Source organism: Ranitomeya variabilis, chromosome 8 (genome assembly GCF_051348905.1).
Source record: "Ranitomeya variabilis isolate aRanVar5 chromosome 8, aRanVar5.hap1, whole genome shotgun sequence".
Classification (NCBI taxonomy): Eukaryota; Metazoa; Chordata; class Amphibia; order Anura; family Dendrobatidae; genus Ranitomeya; species Ranitomeya variabilis.
In genome coordinates, this window is record NC_135239.1 from 26011230 (window position 1) to 26031874 (window position 20645).

Below are 20645 nucleotides of genomic sequence, written 5' to 3' on the forward strand. Positions count from 1 at the left end.
TTTCACACTTGCGTCGGTACGGGGCCGTCGCCATGCGTCGGCCCGACGTACCGACGCACGTTGTGAAATAAATGCACAACGGGGGCAGCGGATGCAGTTTTTCAACGCATCCGCTGCCCCATTGTAATGTCCGGGGAGGAGGGGGCAGAGTTTCTGCTGCGCATGCGCGGTCGAAAATGGCGGACGCAACGCACAAAAAAAATTACATGGAACTTTTTTTGTGCCGACGGTCTGCCAAAACACGACGCATCCGTCGCACCACGGATGCATCGTGTGGCAATCCGTTGCAATGCGTCGCTAGTGCAAGTCTATGGAGAAAAAACGCACCCTGCGGGCAACTTTGCAGGATGCATTTTTTCTCCAAAATGATGCATTGCGACGTACGTCACACAGCGCTAGTGTGAAAGTAGCCTAAGCTATTTACTATATGGACCAATGATGCTTGAAAAAAAAATTGCAGCATGCACTAGTGTGATCCAGTTTACAGACCTGGCTAGTGCATGTTAAAGGGAACCTGTCACCCCCAAAATCGAATTCCAGAATGCTGTAGATAAGCACCTGATGCTGGTGGGCTTAGCTCACCTTCGATTTTGGGGGTGACAGGTTCCCTTTAATAGTAGGTATCTGGATGAGCAAACTGAGCAGCATACAGAGCCAGTCACTTGCAGACGTGAGTTTTAGTATGGCCGTGTGAACCTAGTTTTGAAGTTAAGAAAAGTGGACCCTAAACACTTATATACGTGACATATGGTAACATATAGAGCAGATATTCACTGTTCCCAACTTCAGCGCCGGCTCTCCTCTACTGCTCATGCCAATAGCTCCCATCACTGCTGCAGCCAATCACTGAGCTCAGTGGCTCTGCAGATGAACAAGGCACACACTGCCAAGCTCAGTGAGTGCCTGCAGCAGTGTTGTGCGCTGTCAATGTGATGTCACCGCTGCAGGGAGAATCATAGCACACGTGAGGAAAAGATGGAGAACAAAATTTCTCTATTCTTTGAGTCCACAGAAGTCAGATTGCACTCTGTCATTCGATTGCCGTCCAAGGATTTTCACACACCTATAGAATTCGATGAGTGTTTGCCATCCGATTTGCATTGCAAATCACAGCATAATACAATTTTTTTTCTCATGCCAAATTTCTATAAGAAACAAAAGGCTAATAAGCACTGCCCCATAGAATAAAATTTGCCTGAGTGCTATCCGATAAAACATCAGATAGCACTCGTTCGATTTATATGCTTGTGTGTGCAAGCCCTGAATATGACAGGGTTTTAGGTGTGGCATCCGTACCTAATCATCAGTCTTAATCTATGAACATGGCGTAAAACAGACTCCTGATCTGGTTGCTTTCAAAAAGGATTGTTTATCTGAGACCCCTCCATTGAAGAGTAAAATGATATTGAGATTTGGAGTTAGTCTTAAGAGAGTTTTTCACCTTCAAGTTTTCAATTACACAACTCATGGTCTGTTAAAAAAAAAAAAAAACAAAATCAGCCTTGTCTTATCCTTGCCAACCCAGCGTAGCATTCCTACTGCTGCCTCTGATCGATTTTGACATGGCTGTAGAGGTTAGCACTGCAGATTTGCAGCGCTAGGTCCTGGGTTCAAATCCCAGCAAGGACAAAAAATATGGAAGGAGTTTGTATTTTCTCCCAGTGTTCGCATGGGTTTCCTCCTGGTTTTCCGGTTTCCTCCCACACTACAAAGACATACTGGTAGGGAATGTAGATTGTGAGTTCCAATGAGGACAGTGATGATGATGATGACTGTAAAGCGCTGTGGTACTAATGGTGCTATACAAGTGAGGAGTAAAATAAATAAACCAGCACGCTACCTCTGCAACCAATCACTGAGCTCAGCAGTGATTGCGAGGCAGACTGCACAAGACCGTGAGAACTAGTGATTCGCTACCTAGCCTATGTTTTCGGCAAATTTATTGTAGCATTTTCCAGTTTACAGATGCCTCGCACACTGGTTTCAATTTTGCACTCTTTAGAGGTGGCAGCTAGTGTATTTTTCACCTTCTATTATATTTGATAGGACCGAGTTCAGAGTCCAGATAAACAATACTGTTGGAAAACGATGAAAAGTTATAAACTGCATGTGAAACATAAAAATTGCAACAGTTTATTGTTATCAGCGAGAACAAGACAGTGTGATGTGTCTTTGTCACAAATTGTTTTCAACAATGGGGAAAAGATATCAAACCTAAAAGATGTGTACTATATAGCAGGTAAAAGGATTGTATAACCAGAAAATACCGGGGATGGCCAAAAAGATACACGGAGGTTTACTGCTGGAACTTGTCAGCACTGGACAAATGAAATTACTGAGATTTTACAGATAAACAAGTCTCTGATCTCACGATTTCCAGTAATTTTACAGATTTGTCTTCTGTATATTTCATTATACTTGAATGATGCTGGGAAATTCTCATTCTCACATTACCTTTAGTTACCTGAAAGTAAACCACTTGAGTTATAGCACTGTAATTCACTGTACTTAGCATAAATGAGTACACCCCCTTTGAAATGTAAGCTTTGAATCGATATCTCATTAAATGCAAGAACAACTTCCAAAATTTTGGCAAGACTGAGTTTCATGGAACATTTTTTTAATCCATACCATAAATGTAAGGTTATTAATAACTTTCCTTAGAAAATCTTCAGCTTTACTCAAATTAGTTTATTAAGAAATAAATACATTCCTCATCAAAAACTACTACATTTAGTATTTTGTACAACCTCCATGGTTTTTAAGGACAGCACCAACTCTTCTAGGCCTGGAATGAATAAGTTGACGACATATTGCAACATCTATCTTTTTCCATTCTTCATGAATGAGCTCTTTTAGAGCCTGGATGTCGGATGGAGAGTGATGACAACTTGTCTGCTCAGAGTGCTCCATAGGTGTTGAGTTGGGTTCAGATCAGGAGACAGATGTTGCAATATATCCAGTCCTAAAAGACTTGGTGCCGTCCTTAAAAATCATGGAGGTCTTACAAAATACTACATGGAGTAGTTTTTGATGCTGGGTGTATTTGTTTTTAGTCAACTAATTTTCGTAAAACTAAAGATTTTGTAAAGAAAGTTATGTTACTAACCTTACATTTATGATATGGGGTACAAAAAAAGTTCTATAAAACTCAGTCTTGTCAAAATGTTGGAAATTGTTCTTGTGTGCAGTGAGATATTGATTAAAAGCTTGCTTTGCATAGTAGGTGTACTCATTTATGCTGAGCACTGTATGTCTACACTGTAAAAAATATATAACAAAAAATTACGAGTCTACGATATATGTTATAAACAATAACTTTCTGTCCTGCTTCAGATGAATGGAGAAGTAGCTGATGGCCGCTTTTACCTGTCTAGCACTGGGTAGGACCCCACCTTTTTGGTCTCGGAGCAGCTAGAATCTCATGTGGCATGAGTTCATTAGGGTGCTAGAAACAAATCTGACCGATGCTAATGTGATAATACCATGACAGCATCACACGGGCTACATTCACACATCTGTATGTTACGTCTGTATGGACTGGCCGCGGATCTGGTGTGCTGAACAGAACAGACTCATTGGCATATGTGAAGCCGACAAATTAGGGTCAGAAGACCCACCTCCAATCATTGCATTGCGGTCCATACCCAGACCGCTACACATGGATCTATGTTTCCGGCTTTACTCTAGATTTGTTGTCTGCACCAACTTCTGTTCCAACGCACCCTAACAACAATCTATTTGGCTGAGATTGAGTGACTGCAGCAAAGGTTGGATGGCATCGATTTCAGGATCTTAAGGTGTTTTCAGGAAAGTTATTTTAATTAATAAATGACAGGAACATACAAAAGCCATAAGAATAACTTTTGGGGGCATATGACCTTCATCACACCTGATTGTTCAAAATGTTACTCCACAGAACAGTAGTAGATAGACGTGGGTTGTGGTTAGTCAAGACGAGCTGGGTCAGAATGTGCATTCCAGCATAACCAGCCTTTGCTATATACAATCCAGGGCTTTACTACATCTAATATTCTGTGGTGTAACTTTTTGAACAATCTGGATTGATGAAAGTCACATGATTAAAAACTGTCACTTTGTTATTTCTTCTATCTTTAATGAATTAATGAAATTATAAATGAGAAATAAGATTGGATTGGTACGTGCTGCCAGATTTAAAAGAGATTCAGTTTGGAGTTAATCAGTTCTTTAAGAAGGACAACCTGTTTTTGGGGTCAACTCTAAAATGCATTGTCCCTTTAATAATGTGCAGATAACCTCTAAACTATATTCGTCCTATGGCACAGCAAATGTGACCAATAAATTGCTGAACAGAATGAATTTCCACCGACCATACGCTTTTGTCATTGTTTGATCTGACTACTCTTTTCTGGGGACTGATGGAATTCTTGGTATTTTTTTTTACTTTTGCTGCAGGAGATTACGACATTTCTAAAAGGCCTAAATTCTTTCTCAGCATAAAGCCTGTCCTTCACCTAGAAGCAATGTAACCAGCTGGATGAGGTTTATGTTCTCGTTACTAACACATCTCAGCACATGTGGAACATGCTTAATTTTTAATGCGCAGACATTTACTGTTTCCAATCAGCATACTCGTTCTACTTTGACCCCTGAGTAATTTCTACTTCCCAAAGACATTTAGTGGCAAAATGTGCGGGAAGGGAAATTATTGCAAGGTCACTTGTAGTGTTCTGGTATTAACAGAAGAATAAATTAGCCAATCCAAAGCCTTGAATAACAGTTAAAGGAGTTATTCGAGACGTTGCTTATTTTTTGATATGGGGCTAAGAATTTAAAGGCAGGTACTTGCTAACTACCTGCCTCTTCTGCCTGGCGCCACTCCTGCCGGCAACTCTGCAACTTCCAGTGACGTCACGTCAACAGATCAGATTCTAGTTTTATGCTCTGCTCTATCAATGGGGTGCTTTTGCCAAAGTGATGATGACTGAAAGCCTAACTGGGGAGCTGGCTGTCAATCAGCAGTGACACCCCATCGACAGAGCAGGAGGCACAGCTGCTCTGTTAATCTGAGGACCAATGATGCATGAAAATCGTTCTCAGGAGCAGTCCATATCCGCTCTGAGCTGGGAAAGATGGGCACCAAGCAAAACAGGCAGCTAGTTAGCAACTACCTGCCTGTAAGTTGTTAGCCACATAGCAAAAAATAAGCAAAGTCCCTCATAAACCGTTTAAGCTTCATTAATAATAATAATAATAATAATAATAATAATAATTTTATTTATATAGCGCCAACATATTCCGCAGCGCTTTATCATCATTATCAACCCTTCCAAGAAAAGCAACATATGACATTGGCCGTTAACAGAGCTGTAGAAAAGATGCTAATCTGTCGATGTAATGTCATCAGCAGTAAGGAATTCGCCGGCAGGAGCGGTCTGTGGCCGCTTTGAGCCAGCAGAGATTGGTGCCAGGCAAAACAGACAGGTAGTTAGCAACTACCTGCTTGGTAGTTTTTAGCCCCATCCATAGCAAAAAATTAATAAAGGTCCGAGATAAGCCCTTTAACAACAAAATAAAGATGAGCGGAGGAACATATGAAGTCACCACTCCATTTAGAAGGGGCATTTCATGGCCCTTTCTCAGGATGAGTGGGGGCCCAGCAGTCATACTCCCACCGATTAGAAAGTAAGCACCTAACCTATGGATAGCAGACAACTTCTATTTTTGGGAATACGGTAATCATTTAAGAGCAACAGCAGCTACAATTAGCTTCTTTTTTTGGAGGACTCATCTTGTGCAATGGGCACCATTTCCACTGTGGTGGCTGTGCAAAAGAATTTAATACTTTGGCACCTCTTAGTTGTTGGTGAGGTGCAGCTCTGGAGGTGATAGGTCATTATAAGATGCACAAGTCTTTTTTCTAGCTGCATAAAACTCTTGATTTTACAAACATAGTAGATTTTGCAATTAGACAACATCTCTATCCTGCGTTTGTGGGCTCCTGAGGTGCAGCTGCATTTCTACTGCTGTAACCTGCTGTTTAACATCGGTGCTAGTCTTTTCTTTCAGGATCCTAATAATAATGATGAGTGCATTATAAGTCTATAAGTCTTATACGTAAAAGCAGTATTATGTAATATTTCACAATCTGTCATTTAAATCCAGCATGGATTGTGCTTTTATTCTCATATTAATGGATGCCGGCTTGGTGAAGCTTGTTACACAGGATGGCGGGAGATGTGACCGCGGTCACTGCAATATCATTTGTATCCATTTTTTGCCAAATTGGTGACTGTGCAGGGAATTATTTGGGTCATCCCCGAGGATATATCTTTTTTTTTCAAACATTTTATTACATTAGGAGCTGGAGCATCAGGCATCTTCCGGGGAAGATTTATCTTTCATTCACAGTAATAGATGAGCAAGGAGAAGGAAGAGCTTCTCTCCTTGAGAGAGCCCCACCGTGGAAACGCCATTTAAAGTGTGAATCAGGATTTAAACCCTTTGTGAGTGATAGATTGCTGTTTCCTGAGCCCCTGGTGATTTCAGCTTTCAGCTTTACACATTCTCCAGATGAATGCTCTGTGCTGATTTCTGCTGTCTCTGGACACCAATTTTTCTGTGGCAGGGCTGAACAGAGTAGAGCATCTATCTACGGGATCCAGCACATAACCAGTAAAAAATATGACATCTTAAGCTGCCCTTGGATACCCAGTCTGATCCCATGGCCTAATGCACAGATATGTCTTTCTCCAGTCTGGAAAATCAGAATCCCAAAACAAATTGCATTGTACTACATAGAAAATTCCTGCTTTGTTTGTTCGTATTTTATTTTTTTTAATCACCTTTACGCTAACTGGATGTCTTACTATTTCAGCAGACAAATAAGCAAATGAAAAGCTTATGTTCTAATCTAAAACTAATCCATGTGGAGCTATGGATAGGAAAACTACAGTAAGGCTGGCTTCACATTACGTTTACAGCAGCCCGTTCAACACATACGGTAACGGGCTGCTGTAAACGTAAGTGCCGGTATGGCAGCACGCTAGCGCAGATACAGCATCTGCTAGCTCTATCTGCACTAGCAGTGACGGACCCGGAAACACTGCAGCCCGCGTCTCAGGGTCCACTCAATGACGGCACATCCCTAGCGCACGCCCATTGTGGGCGGGCGCTAGTGATGCGTCCGACATTGGAGTCAATGGCGGCGTTAAACAGACTACGTTACACCGCGTTATGCCGCTGTGTAACGTAGTCCGTCTAACGGACGCCAGCAACGCAGTGTGAACCCAGCCTAAAAGACAATCTAAGACCCTGATTCATCAAGACTGACATTTTGCATGCAAGTCTTGTGTGTGTTGGAGTAAGATGCGCCTAATACATTCAGAGGCGTTGCACTTCTTAATGAATTTGGTGCATGTTTTAGCTGCCGTGCACCACTGGCGTACATTACACTCATTTTATGCTGTAAGTTCAGTGATAGGAAACAAGGATGGTTATTAAAGGGAATCTGTCACCTACTTTTTCGTATATAAGCTGCGGCCACCGCCATCAGGGGCTTATCTGCAGCATTCTGTAATGCTGTAGATAAGCCCCCGATGTAACCTGAAAGATAACAAAAAGAACTTAGATTATACTCACCCAGGGGCGGTCCCGTTGCGATCTGGTCCGATGGTCATCCCGGTCCGGGTCCGGCGCCTCCCATCTTCATGCGATGACGTCCTCTTCTTTGCTTCCAGTCGCAGCTCCTGCATAGGAGTACTTTATCTGCCCTGTTGAGGGCAGCGTAAAATACTTAAGTGTGCAGGCGCTGGGCTTCTCGGACCTTTCTGAGCAATCAGCATGTGCGACTGAGCCAGCAGACGGGATGATGTCACTTCATCGTCTCTGCTGTGCGAATGTAAGTGCGACGGAGACAGGAGCCAAGTGTGGAGGAACTGGAGCGAGTTTTTTTTTTCATATGTGTATGTGGGTGCAATTACTGTACATAGGAGGCTATGTAGGGGCTCATACTGTATTTAGAGGCTATATGGGGGCTCATAATGTATATAGGAGGCTATGCAGGGGCTCACATTGTATATAGTGTTCTGTGTGGGTGCTCATATTGTAAATATGAGACTGTGAGGGTTCATACTGTATATAGAGAGGCTTTGTGATGGCTCATACTATATGCAGAGGACTATGTGGGCCTCACACTGTATATAAGAGCTTTGTGGTAGCTCATACTGTATACAGCGGCTATGTGAGGGCTAATATTGTTTATAGAAAGGCTATGTGGGGGCTAATACTCTATATAGGTGGTTATGTAGGGTTTTCATTTTGCATATAGAGAGGCTATGAGGGTGCTCACTATATTCAGTGGGCTGTGTGCGGGCTCATATGGTATATAGGGGGATGTCAGCATATTTAATTTTGCTCAATATTAATTGATACAATTAGCATAAAATATTTATAATTAATATGTTAATTTCAATATTGAGCAGAATTAATCTCAGCCTATTGGTTCGGCCCTCCATAACAGTCATGGTCTCTCATGTGGCCCTTCTGGAAAATTAAGAAGAGGAAAGATGGTTTAATCATTATCACAAAAGCAGATTCTTTACTGTTAGAGCAGTGAGACTAAGGTTATGATGCGTTTTATCTGTTAAATCTGCATCAGTCAGTCAATTATTGTATATCCTAATAACGCTTTCAAGCCTCCACATGTCTCAGGTTGACAGTGCGGACGTGGGAGCCGTGGACTTTAGTTGCCGAGTACAAAATCTAACAAGAATTTAGACATTTTGCATTTCTGCCAGATCCGTTATGGAAACAAGAACTGGGTACGAGCGTGTGTTCAGAAGGTAACAACCTGAATTAACCAGTCTCTCAGTTGTTGCCAAAGCTGCTTGGAGCCAGTCATGTAAAATAGTAATCACAAAGCATTAACCATTTGTTTCCTGGCTCCAAGACACATTATTTAGAGAGAAAAAAACAGCATTTGTCTCCAAAGAGTCAGCAGCGAAGTGCATCCATGCATCGCGGCTCTCCTCTGCACAGAATACAAAGGAGATAATGTCCACAGGAACAATTATCTTTAATGTACATGTCCTGACAGCACTCCCCATACACAACACAGCCGCACAGAGCCTTTGTCATCTGCTTCATGCTTAATAATTGCCCTAAAAAAAACACTGTGGTTTTTCATCCTGTTTAACTGAAAATTCAAATCCTAACTCTAAACACTTTGTGAGACCAATCACTTCATATTTTGTGAATTCAGAGCTTCAGACTTTGTTCTAGTGACTGTGTAATAATTTAACACTTTTTTTACTATTTTTTTTTGTGCCGTTCATTGGTGAACCTACATTAAACTGCATAAACAGTGATTTTCTAATGTGTCTATGCCATTCCCCAGCATATGACTTCTACTATTTTTTTTTTTATTTTAAAAGCATCCTTAATTCCAGGGAGCTATACACTTGAAAATGGTGGAAACAGTTAAAGTATATAACGTAATGATTTTTATTATTTTTTATAGCGCCATTTATACCATGGCGCTTTACATGTGAAAAAAGGGGCATACATAGACAAGTACAATTAACATGAGAAATACAAGGCACACACAAGAACAGAAGGAGGCAGGACCCTGCCCGCGAGGGCTCACATTCTACAGGGTATGGGTGAGGATACACTAGGAGAGGGTAGAGCTGGTCATGCGGTGGTTCAGTAGACTGAGGATCACTGCAGGTTTTAGGCTTGTCGGAAGAGGTGAGTCTTCAGGTTCCTTTTGAAGGTTTCCGTGGTAGGCGAAAGTCTGATGTGTTGGGGTAGGGAGTTCCAGAGTATGGGGGAAGCACGGGAAATGTCTTGTATGCGGTTGTGGGAGGAAGAGATAAGAGGGGAGTAGAGAAGGAGATCTTGAGAGGATCGAAGGTTGCGTGTAGACAAGTACCGGGTGACCATGTCACAGATGTATGGAGGAGACAGGTTGTGGTTGGCTTTGTATGTCATAGTTAGGGTTTTGACCTGGAGCCTCAGGAAAATAGGAAGCCAGTGAAGGGCTTGGCAGAGAGGAGAGACTGAGGAATAACAGGGAGACAGGTGGATTAGTCGGGCAGCAGAGTTTAGGATAGATTGGAGTGGTGCAAGAGTGCTAGAGTAGAGGCCAGAGAGTAGGAGGTTGCAGTAGTCAAGGTGGGAGATGATGAGGGCGTGCACGAGCGTTTTTACAGTTTCTTGGTCAAGGAATGTACGGATCTGGGAAATGTTTTTGAGTTGGAGTCGTCAGGAGGAGGCAAGGGCTTGGATATGTGGCTTGAAAGAGAGGGCAGAGTCGAGGATCACCCCGAGGCACCGAGCATGTGGGACTGGGGAAAGTGAGCAGCCATTGACATTGATGGATAGGTCTGGTGGAGGGATAGATTGAGATGGGGGAAAGATGATGAATTCTGTTTAGTCCATGTTCAGTTTTAGAAGCAAACAGAAAAGAAAGATGAAATAGCGGACAGACATTGTGGGATTTTGTTCAGTAAGGAGATGATGTCAGGTCCAGATAGGTAGATCTGCGTGTCATCGGCGTAGAGATGATGCTGCAGACCTTGGGATTCTATGAGCGGTTCAACATTTTATCAAACATACTGCATTACATATAAAACAAGTACAATAAACATGACTAAATGACATGGGGTAGCCTGAAATCTTCTGTCTCATTATTGGTTGAGGCCGCGACTCTCCCGTTGCTATTTTGCTCCTTATTCTTCCCAATGTAGTCAAGACCTCCACATTAAAACTTGTAATTGGTCACCACTTCACAATGACCAGCTTAAGCAGCATGATACAAAAATTAATAATTTTATTAATATTATGTTATGCTACCTAATGCTTGAATATAATGGCTAATATACAGTGGCATGCCGCACCAAGCTGCCTCCCCCGCTTGGTTTCTTACTTTCATCAGTATCTGCATTCTCAGGATCCAGATATCCTTAAATTCAATGGTGGAACAGGGAGTCTTTGGCTCCCTCTCCCACCATTCAGCCTGTGCAGCTAGGTTTCAGTGCATTAGACTCAAGGACATCACTAGATAGCCCACCTGCTGTGTGGTCCCTCAATACACATTACGCACAGTCCTTTCAGAAAACTGTGGGGTGAATGGTCATGTGGGGCATCATACAGTGGGACATGGCGCGGTTGTATATGGTGGGGAGCAGGGGAATCCCCCGGTGGGCCCTTGTGTAGCTATGGGCCCCCAACCCCATTGTATGAGCAATACTTGGCATAAATCGCTCAATTTACTCTGTACAAAGAAAGCAGCATATCATCCCTCATTAACCAAACTACCCAGTTAACTATTATATAGAAGTATAAGTAAATTTGTGATCGAGGGAAATGTAATATTTGCATGCAGGTGAAAGTGTATATCATACCTGGATCAGCAGCTCCTCCCATACTGGAAATGTAAACTTATTATATCTTTGTAAGGCTGCCTAACAGAAGCGGCATGATTTACTGCTTTTTATATTCTTTATAAAGCAAATTATATGGTGTTGATTCCCTTCTACTAATAAAAGTACAAGTTATAATAATCCCTATCGTAACATGTATTAGCAGTAGCTACTAGTCAACATACATAATTCTGCTCAATATAAAGTGATACAAATGACTAAATAATGATAAGCAGAATTACGTTCGGCCTGTTGGTTCAGCCCTCCACAGCAGCCACGAACAGTTTCTCATGTGGCTCCTTGGAAAAATGATTTGCCCACCACATCATTACAGTAAGGGTAAAATATCACAATCAATGAGTGTAATACGTACCTCGCAAATCCCAAATCCTGCCGTCTACACGAGGATTAAAGGGGTTGTCCAGTCCAAATCTATAAGTCCGCAGTCACTCTGTGAGACTGCAGACATGAATCTCCTCAGCGCATGCTCTGTTCTTTGTGGGGATTCGCTTGTTTTAGAGTATGAGTTAGGCCGGGATCACACATACGCGTGATACGGCCGAGTCTCGCAGGTTAAAAACAAGCTCCGGCACTCCGGAGCGGAGCGTGCGGCTCCATGTATTGCTGTGTGGCTGCACGCTCCGCTCCGGAGTGCCGGCGCCAGAGGAGGGATTTCACCTGCGAGACTCGGCCGTATCTTGCGTATGTGTGATCCTGGCCTTATATATACTCCCGGCCAGTGGGCGCAGCCTCACTCCATACACACTATGGAGCAAGGCCATTCCCCGGTTAGTGACACGGCAGGCTAGTGGGGTTGTGGTCAACTAGAGGGAGCGGCCTCGCTCCATACAAGTCTATGGAACTGAGGCCGCACCCACTGGCTGGGAGTATGTATAACTCATACGTACCTTCCAGTCCCGGGTCAGAAACTGGCGAATTCCCGCCGCGCACAGATTCATAAGTTTGCAGTCACACAGAGTGACTGCACACTTATCGATTTGGACCGGACAACTCGTTTAAAGGCACCCCCATACACTTTAGGCTAACATTGACTGAATCTGCTGATTGTTTACTGCGTATGGGCGCCTCTGACAGATGATTGTCAGGGGGAATAAGAATAAGACATGTTTGATCTCAGACTGCCATCCTCTAGCGATAAGCTGCCACCAGAGGAGTCCTGACAGCTGTTCTCTCGTAGGGTACAGGAGTGCTTGGCAGAACAAGTACTCTTATGCATTGGAAAGTTGGGCGCAGGGCTACTAGAGGAATATCCCTGCCAGATCCCTATTACCCTTCTGTAATATCTGACTTTTTCCAAAAAAATAGAATGACATAAAATGCCACGTTACTTGTGTACAGGTGTAGATGACATGTGGAGACCCAGCTTCCTTTGTGTATGTTTGGAAGTAATGGCCGGAGCAGAACCGCCCCTCCCCCCGCGGCGTAAGTGTAGGACAGCATGACCATGGGATGGAGGGAGGGGTTAGGGTTAATTGTGCAGGGGTTTATGGGAAGAAACAGGAAAGTTAACTGGTGGTGGGGGGAGTGGCCTGGTTAGTTCCCGCTCTCTGGGCAACTGGTGTGCACTTACTATGGCCGCCGTGGATCGACTCCTGGAGAGCCTGAGGGCTGCAGCGGCTGTGCACCCTCCAGGCTGGCTTGAGCAGCAAGTTGCTGGCATCGTTGGGAGCGGAGGGTCAGCGGCGGGGTCGGCGTCCCCGGTGAGCCGTTCACGCCAGACCAGGCCTCCGGAACGCCTGTCGCCCGACTTAGCTCCGCGGGCCCCCCGTCGGCGCAGGAGCCCATCAAGGGACCCTCCAGGCCAGGCGCCTCCGAGTCGCCGTGCCAGCGGGCCCCGGCCTGGGAGGAATCCTACTGCCCGGCGGGGTCCGTTGGCAGCTGCTAGGCCTTCGCCTCGCGCCATTGTGGGGACGGAGCCTGGACGAGCTGGACAGCGTGTGAGGCCTAATGCGTCGGGGGGCCGCGGCGGTGATGTCCCTGCTGCACGGCCTGCCTCTACATCGCCTGTGACCAGGAGAGGGAGCAGCGGTGGATCGGGCGGCCCAGGAGGACCAGTGGCTGGGCTGGCCACGTTTACTACGGCGGGGTCTGTCCCTGCAGCGGGGGTTATGGATATGGCGGCGGTGTCCCCCTTGGGGGATGTGAGCCCGGCCGCTTGGTCAGCATCACCGCAGTTGCAGCAGCCGTACGGAGGACAGCAGGCGGCGGTGTCTTCATCCCCAGCTTCTACAGCGCAGCAGGATCCTTCTCAGGCCTCCCGGTGGCAGTCTTCGCAGAATGGCACGGACGTACGTGGACAGCGGCGTCAGGACCCTGGGAATCCGGCTGGTGGGATCACAGCTCCCTCGCAGCCTGGTGAGTGTGCGTCTGTGTCTTTGTTATCTTCACAGCTTTTCTCCTCTCCTGTAGTTTCGGGGTTACAGGATGATTCAGGGCCCGTGCTTGGGACGAGTGTGTCGGGGGCGGCTGATGTGGGGGGTGTAGGTGCGGTGTTAACTAGTGTGAGGGATTTATTGGCTAGGTTGGAGAGGGGTATGGGTGATCAACGGCATTTGGCAGCGTAGATTGGCTCACAGAGGGGGATTGGGGGTGTTCGTGATGTGGCGGTAGGCCCCTGGGCTCCAGTTTTGGTTTCGGTTCAGACGGAGAAAGAGAAGGAGTGTCGTATATATTTGGATGATAGGGCTCATGGGGAGGTGTACGTCTGTTTTGAGGGACCTTTGGGGGCGCATCTTAAGAAGGAAGTGAGGGAAAAGATTGTTAAAGATGAGTATGTGGAAATATTTTCGCTGCTCCCTTTAGAAAAGTTTAACCTCGATAAGGGGAAGAAAGAGGACAGTAAGAAGGAGGAGGAGGAGAAACGCAGGTGGCTTTTGATTCCTCAAACTTTCATAAACTGGCTGCAGGCGTTCGCCATTCTGGCAAGCGTAATTGGTGAGAAGGCGCCGGAGAATTGTTCGGGCCTGTTTTGCTACATGGACTCTATTGAGGAGGCTCATAGGGTTTATGATGGGCAGGCTTGGCTGAGGTACGACGAGCAATTCCGGCAGCGGAAGGCTATACGTCCGACTCTTCGTTGGGACCAAAAGGATATTGGGCTCTGGCTTCGGGTGATGGCACAGTATAAGTTTGGTCATTCCTTTTAGGGGGGGGCCGGTGGTTCCGGTCAGAGCAGTCGGTCCAGTTTGGCAGGAACGTCGGGACAGTCCAGTCAGTCGGGGGGTCAAAAAGCGGGTTTATGTTGGCAGTTCAACGATGGGCAATGCAAGTTTGGGGTTAACTGCAAATTTAAGCACTTGTGTTCCCACTGCAGCGGGTCCTCTCACGGGGCTTCAAAATGTTTTAAAAAAGCGAAATCGAAGTCAGGGGACGGGAATTCTCATGGGGGCGACGCCGGTGAGGCTGGAAAAGATGGTCCCCTATCTAGATAGGTATCCCAAGGCAGAGGCATCGGTTTTGTTGTATCATGGTTTTCGGGATGGTTTTGTGATTCCTGCCCCTCCGTTTGCGGTTCCTCGGGTGCTTAAAAATTTGCAGTCAGCGGTGTTACACGGGGGGGGTGGTGTCAGAGAAGTTGAGGAAAGAGGTGGCGTTGGGGCGGATGTCCGGCCCCTTTGAGTCTCCCTCGTTTGTGGACCTGTGTTTTTCCCCGCTTGGTGTGGTCCCCAAGAAGGAAGCGGGTAAATTTCGTTTGATACACCACTTGTTTTATCCACGTGGGTTGTCTGTTAACGACGGTATCGCGCCGGAGCTTTGCTCGGTGGTTTACGCGTCTTTTGACGAAGCTATTGCGTGGGTTTGTAAGCTCGGACAAGGGGCCCTGTTGGCCAAAACGGATATTGAGGCGGCGTTTCGGTTGCTACCGGTGGATCCTGTTAGTGTTAGACTGTTGGGTTGTTTTTGGGAGGGGGGTTTCTACGTTGATAGGTGTTTGCCTATGGGTTGTTCCCTATTGTGCGCGTTGTTTGAGACGTTCAGTTCATTTTTGGAGTGGGTTGTTAAGGATGTTTCGGATTGCGATTCAGTTATACACTATTTGGATGATTTCCTGTGTGTAGGCCCGGCTGGGTCGGATCGTTGTTATCGGCTCTTGCGGGCTGTTGAATGGGTGTGTGAGCGTTTTGGGGTTCCCCTGGCGCCTGGTAAGACGGAAGGCCCGAGTACGTGTTTGAGTTTTTGGGTATTGTCATCGATACGGTTGAGTGGGAGTTTCGGCTGCCTGTGGACAAGATTGAGGGATTGCGTGAGGACTTGGCACGTGCGCAGCGTTTGAAGAAATTGACTTTGCGAGAGTTGCAATCGTTGCTTGGTAAACTCAATTTTGTTTGTCGGGTAATGCTGATGGGGAGAGTGTTTTCCAGGAGATTAGCGAGTGCTACGGCCGGAGTTCGTGCACCGCACCATTTTATTCGCTTGTCATCAGAGCCGAAGGAAGATTTGGCGGTCTGGAGTACCTTTTTGGGTTCGTATAATTGTCGGTCGTTGTTGATGGAAGGGGTGGTTGACAATGATTCGCTTGATTTGTTTACGGATGCAGGTGGTGGTAGTGGTTTTGGAGCTTACTTCAGAGGGCAGTGGTGTGCGGCACCTTGGCCTGCTGAGTGGATCGCGGCGGGGCTGGTTCATAATATCGCGTTATTGGAAATTTTTCCGATTTTGTTGGCGGTTCATTTGTGGAAGCATGAATTCCGTAACAGGAGCATTCGTTTTAACTGTGACAATATGGGGGTCGTGTGTGCAGTGAATGGATTAACGGCGTTGTCACCTCCTGTGGTGCGGGTTCTTCGATGACTGGTGTTAGCCTGTTTGGAGTTGAATTCACAGGTTACGGCGACTCATGTGCCTGGGGTGTGTAATTCAATAGCGGACTCTCTTTCTCGTTTCCAGTTCGAGCGTTTTTGGGTCTTGGCTCTGGAAGCAGAGACCGTCGGCTTGGATTGCCCTGTGGACCTTTGGATTGTGGCATCTGGGACGCTGAAGATTTGATACGGTCGTCGTTGGCTCCCAAAACTTGGGAGGCGTATCAAGCGGTTTGGTTGTCTTGGGAGAGGATGTTAGCAGCTTGCCCGGGTGCAGTTAGTTCCGATGACCAAGTGGGTGTTTTGCTGTCTTGGTTGAGTTGGGGTTTTTCGGAAGGTTGGTCGTGGACGAAGGTATCGCGCTTGCTGGCTGCTCTGGCATTTGGTTTTAAGTTGAGGGGGCAGCGGGATTTGTCCAAAGTGTTTTTGGTGAGGCAAGCGGTTAAAGGCTTCCGTAGGCAACACGGTGGGTTGGACTCACGGCGTCCGTGTCTTTTGCGATGTTGGAACGGTTGGGTGAGGCGTTGGGGACTTGCGGTTTGTCGGTTTTTGAGCATTGTTTGTTCCGATTGGCTTTTTCCTTCGCCTTTTTCGGTGCAATGAGGATCGGTGAGTTGGTGTCTCCTACCAAGAAAGTGGTTGGAGGGACTTTGGCGCGTGACGTGCTATTGTCGGAGGAGAGGGTGGAGTTCTGGTTACGTCGCTCAAAGACTGATCAGGTGGGCCGCGGAAGGAAGGTGGTGCTGGGTTCAGTCACTGGCTCGCGTATGTGTCCAGTTACCTGTTTGACAGTTTTTGGGGGGCTCATGCCTCTCAGGGCGGGATCGTTACTTTGTCATGAGGACGGTTCCTCTATGTCAAGGTTTCCGTTTTGCATGATTTTCAAAAAGGCGATTAATGAATTGGGGTTGGATGAGTCGCGTTTTACTCCTCATTCGTTTCGGATTGGGGCGGCAACGGATGCGGCTGTGGGCGGTTTGGATGTGGAAGTGATTAAACGTATTGGCAGATGGAAGTGGAATAGATACCGCAGTTATGTGAGGTGTTAGTGGGGTGTGATTAGGTCATCTGGCAAGGTCCTGTGTTATTGTTAATTGTTTTGTTCTACGGTGGGGATTTGAATACTTGTGTTTGTATTTTTCAGGTTTTTCACCTCTACTGGTGTGGATTTTCGGTCATTCCTATGTACACTGGGGAGCCCTGCGAGCTGACGTACGGTCGGAGGGTAGGCAACTGGGTTTCGATCAGTCGGTGGTGGTGGTTCGGTGGATTGGCTTTCGGGGCATGGCCTGGAACAGGGTCTTGAAGGAAATTCATGCTGCGGTAATTTTGGACAAGTTGCCAGATGTTTTGGTGTTACACGTGGGAGGTAATGATTTGGGGATACGCCACTTTCGAGAATTAATTAGGGATATAACGCAGGACCTGTTGCGGTTGTGGGTTTTATATCCTGGATTATCGGTGGTTTGGTCGGAGATTGTACGGCGTAAACGCTGGAGGAATATGCGGTCACTGGATAAAATCAACAAGGCCAGGATTAAGGTTAATAGGGCCGTGTCGGCTTTTGTGGCCAGGAATGGTGGAGTTGCCGTGAGGCATTTCGAGTTGGAAAAAGGGGATGGGGCGTTCTGGTTGGCAGACGGAGTGCATTTGAATGCTGTCGGGATTGATTTTTGGGCGCTTGGTCTGCAGGAAGGCGTTGAGAAGGCCATAGCGTTTCGTTTTGGTGGGGTCTCAGGTCTTTGAGGTATTCAAAGTCCCTCGTTGTGGTGGCTGGGTGGAGTCCTTGGAGTTGGTGGAAATTGGGTTGGGGGATCCATTGGCTTATGGCTCCTCTGGATTTAGTGGTAAACTGGTTTTGGATCTGGTGAATTGGTGGGGGGTTCCGGCAGGGGTGGTCGGTTCCCCGGGAATTGTAGCGTGAACAGTGAACCCTCTGGGGTTTTTGGTGCTCCCGAGCCAGGTGGTAACGGCTGGGAGTAATGTTGGTTTTGGTAACGTTCACACTATGCTGGGTTTTGATCACCAGATTCTTGGGAGCTCCAAGGACTCCTCCTAGTTTAAAGTTATTGGATGTTTATTTCATATATGTTTTGTTTATATTAAATAAAAAGGCTGCTGTGGCCGATATTATTCCAAATAATTATTTGTATGCAGTTTTTATTTCAGGTCAAGGGCATGGGACATGGGAAAGTCATTCGGTGGGTGGGGGTTGGTTCTGTCCTCTACCCCAACGGCTCGACATTACCAGGGTCATGTTTCTTTTGTAGATAAACAACTTTTGGCGTTTCTATCTCTTTTCGTCTGTACGGTAGGCTGCATGAATTGATATTGACTTATCGCCCATTGGGGAGAATATCGTAGTGATATGCTACTGACATCCCATCTTTTCTTTATTGGCAGTGGATTTAGAACAGAGTGTTATCCATTACGTAATCCAGGCTGCCATAAATAGTGTATTCTGCTTATGGTACCAGGAGAGACATTTGATTTTGCTGCTTCATTACAGGGTTGTTATTTTTATCTGATCGCTCTTAAGACAATGAGTCTGGTAATAACATTATGTTGGGAATTATTGCTTAAGCAATTCTGTTTTAATATTCTGTTCTCCTCTTTTTTTTTTTAATAAAATAGTTGTAATGACTGAGGGTTCTTGCGAGTGTCGTCGGAGCGAGAACAATACTTTTATTTGTCCCTTATGCGTATGAATAGGGCTGTTGTATCACAGATAGGTGCACGTGTTGTGTACACAGAGGCCGATGACACACAAAAATGACATCACACACTATAAATAGAAGCTTTGTGTTCTCGCCTGAAACTCTTTTTCTTGTCAGATAAACATTTCACAAAGATCTTCTTACAATAACTGTAGATGTTGGAGCGTTTAGGTTTCAACCAGAGCCGCCCTTCCTTGGCCTTGTGGACCAGCCGCTGTGCCTGCTCGTTGGCACCTGTGATTACGGTCGGCAGGAGGTTACTCTGGGTTCACATTTACGGGGCTGGAAGTATATGATAGCATTATTGCTTTTTGGGAAAGGAGTGATTCAAGCTGCTGATTTTAATACTCACATCTTTTGTTTGGAGAGGTCGGCGGCGTGAAATGAAAGTCTTAGACACTGCATGGCCCACGCTGCCTCCTTCAGTTGGCAGAGTAACCCTAAGAGCCTGAAACAAATGAGTTTAATTATTACAATTTATAGGGGATGTTTTCTGCTGTGAGAACTGTATCCAGCTAATAACTCGTGAGTTACAGTGTGCAAGTAAAGAGCGCTCTGCGGATTATACATTAACATAATTGTGTCGATTCTAAGTCCTCCTGCACCACTGGGAATTTAGCTGGGCTGATCAACTGGAGAAAGGCAGGTCTATGGACCAGTCCCAAAGGTGTTTTACGAGATATGAATGAAGGGCTGGTTCTTGTCCAACTACCGTCCTAATTAGTCCCCATTGCTGTAGACCCCTGGAGATTTCCATTTAGTGTCAATAAAAGAGACTGGCACTTCATCAACCTGCTGCTAGCAGCTCTGGAGTCAGGAATAGCTTCTGGGGCTGTGCTGATTACAGCAGCCCAGCAATGAGAAGATGCAATACCCTGGTGTATAAACAGCCGATGATGTATGAGAAAACTCGCTGATAACTTTAACCGCTAACTTTGTAAACTAAGAAGCAAACGGATTCCAAATAGAAAGTTGTTTGTCATAGGAAGGAATGTCCTGAACAAGCAGCCATACGTCTAAGCTTATTGCTGCACTGACAATACTGTTTGCATTGGTTTCCTGGACATATTTGCTTGGACTGTGTATCTATGGGAAAACATGGTGAATGAAATTTGCAGAATCTGCAATGGAGTAATTTATCAAAGATAAAATCATTAACTAATATAGCTTTTATTTTATTGGACTTTGCCCTGTGTGATACCTACTGTTAGTGAACCACCATATAGTGTACGTTCTTTCTGTGTTAATACTGCCATAAACTGTAAGCAAAGTTAGGTACAGCTCACCATAAGAGACATCTTAGAAGTGTTCGAAGCCCGTAAACGCTGCGTGGAACAACCGTGAACTAAAGATGATCCAGCTCAACGAACTGTGAACTTAGTCATGACTAAGGGTGGGCTGTCACCCGAAATGCGTTGATGTCGCATTTTGTATAGCTGTGTTCCTGATTTTATTGTCTGTCATGTAATTTGTGTGAATAAAAGCCTTTTCATAGTTTGTTGTGAAATAAAAGTACCAAATATTAACCCAATGATACCTCCATAGTGCTGCCTAAATAGCTGTGTTATAGAGTGGCACCACCAGGATACAAGCAACATGAAAATAATATATTGTACTGTGACTAAATAGTAGAGCAATGTAAATGCCATTATGCACTGCTTAAAGGGATAGTATGACTAAAAAAAAAAACAGTGTAAGAG

At 45.5% G+C, this 20645-nt stretch overlaps 2 protein-coding genes across 5 annotated transcripts in view; one reads left to right on the plus strand and one right to left on the minus strand.

Moving 5' to 3' along the window:
* Positions 1-20645, plus strand: part of PTPRF (protein tyrosine phosphatase receptor type F) — a 1035200-nt gene that overhangs the window by 573608 nt on the left and 440947 nt on the right. The window lies entirely within an intron of this gene.
* Positions 18733-20645, minus strand: part of LOC143787438 (uncharacterized) — a 49513-nt gene continuing 47600 nt past the window's right edge. Inside the window, exons 2-3 of one of the 2 annotated variants that reach the window (XR_013218367.1) lie at positions 19298-19393; positions 18733-19252 (exon numbers count right to left, since the gene is read on the minus strand). Coding sequence is in view for 1 of the 2 variants with exons in the window: in XM_077276159.1 (XP_077132274.1) it covers positions 19186-19227; positions 19298-19393 (138 nt within the window). In the remaining variant the exon portion in view is untranslated. The remainder of the gene's footprint in view (positions 19253-19297; positions 19394-20645) is intronic. The other variant, XM_077276159.1, reaches the window with a different exon arrangement.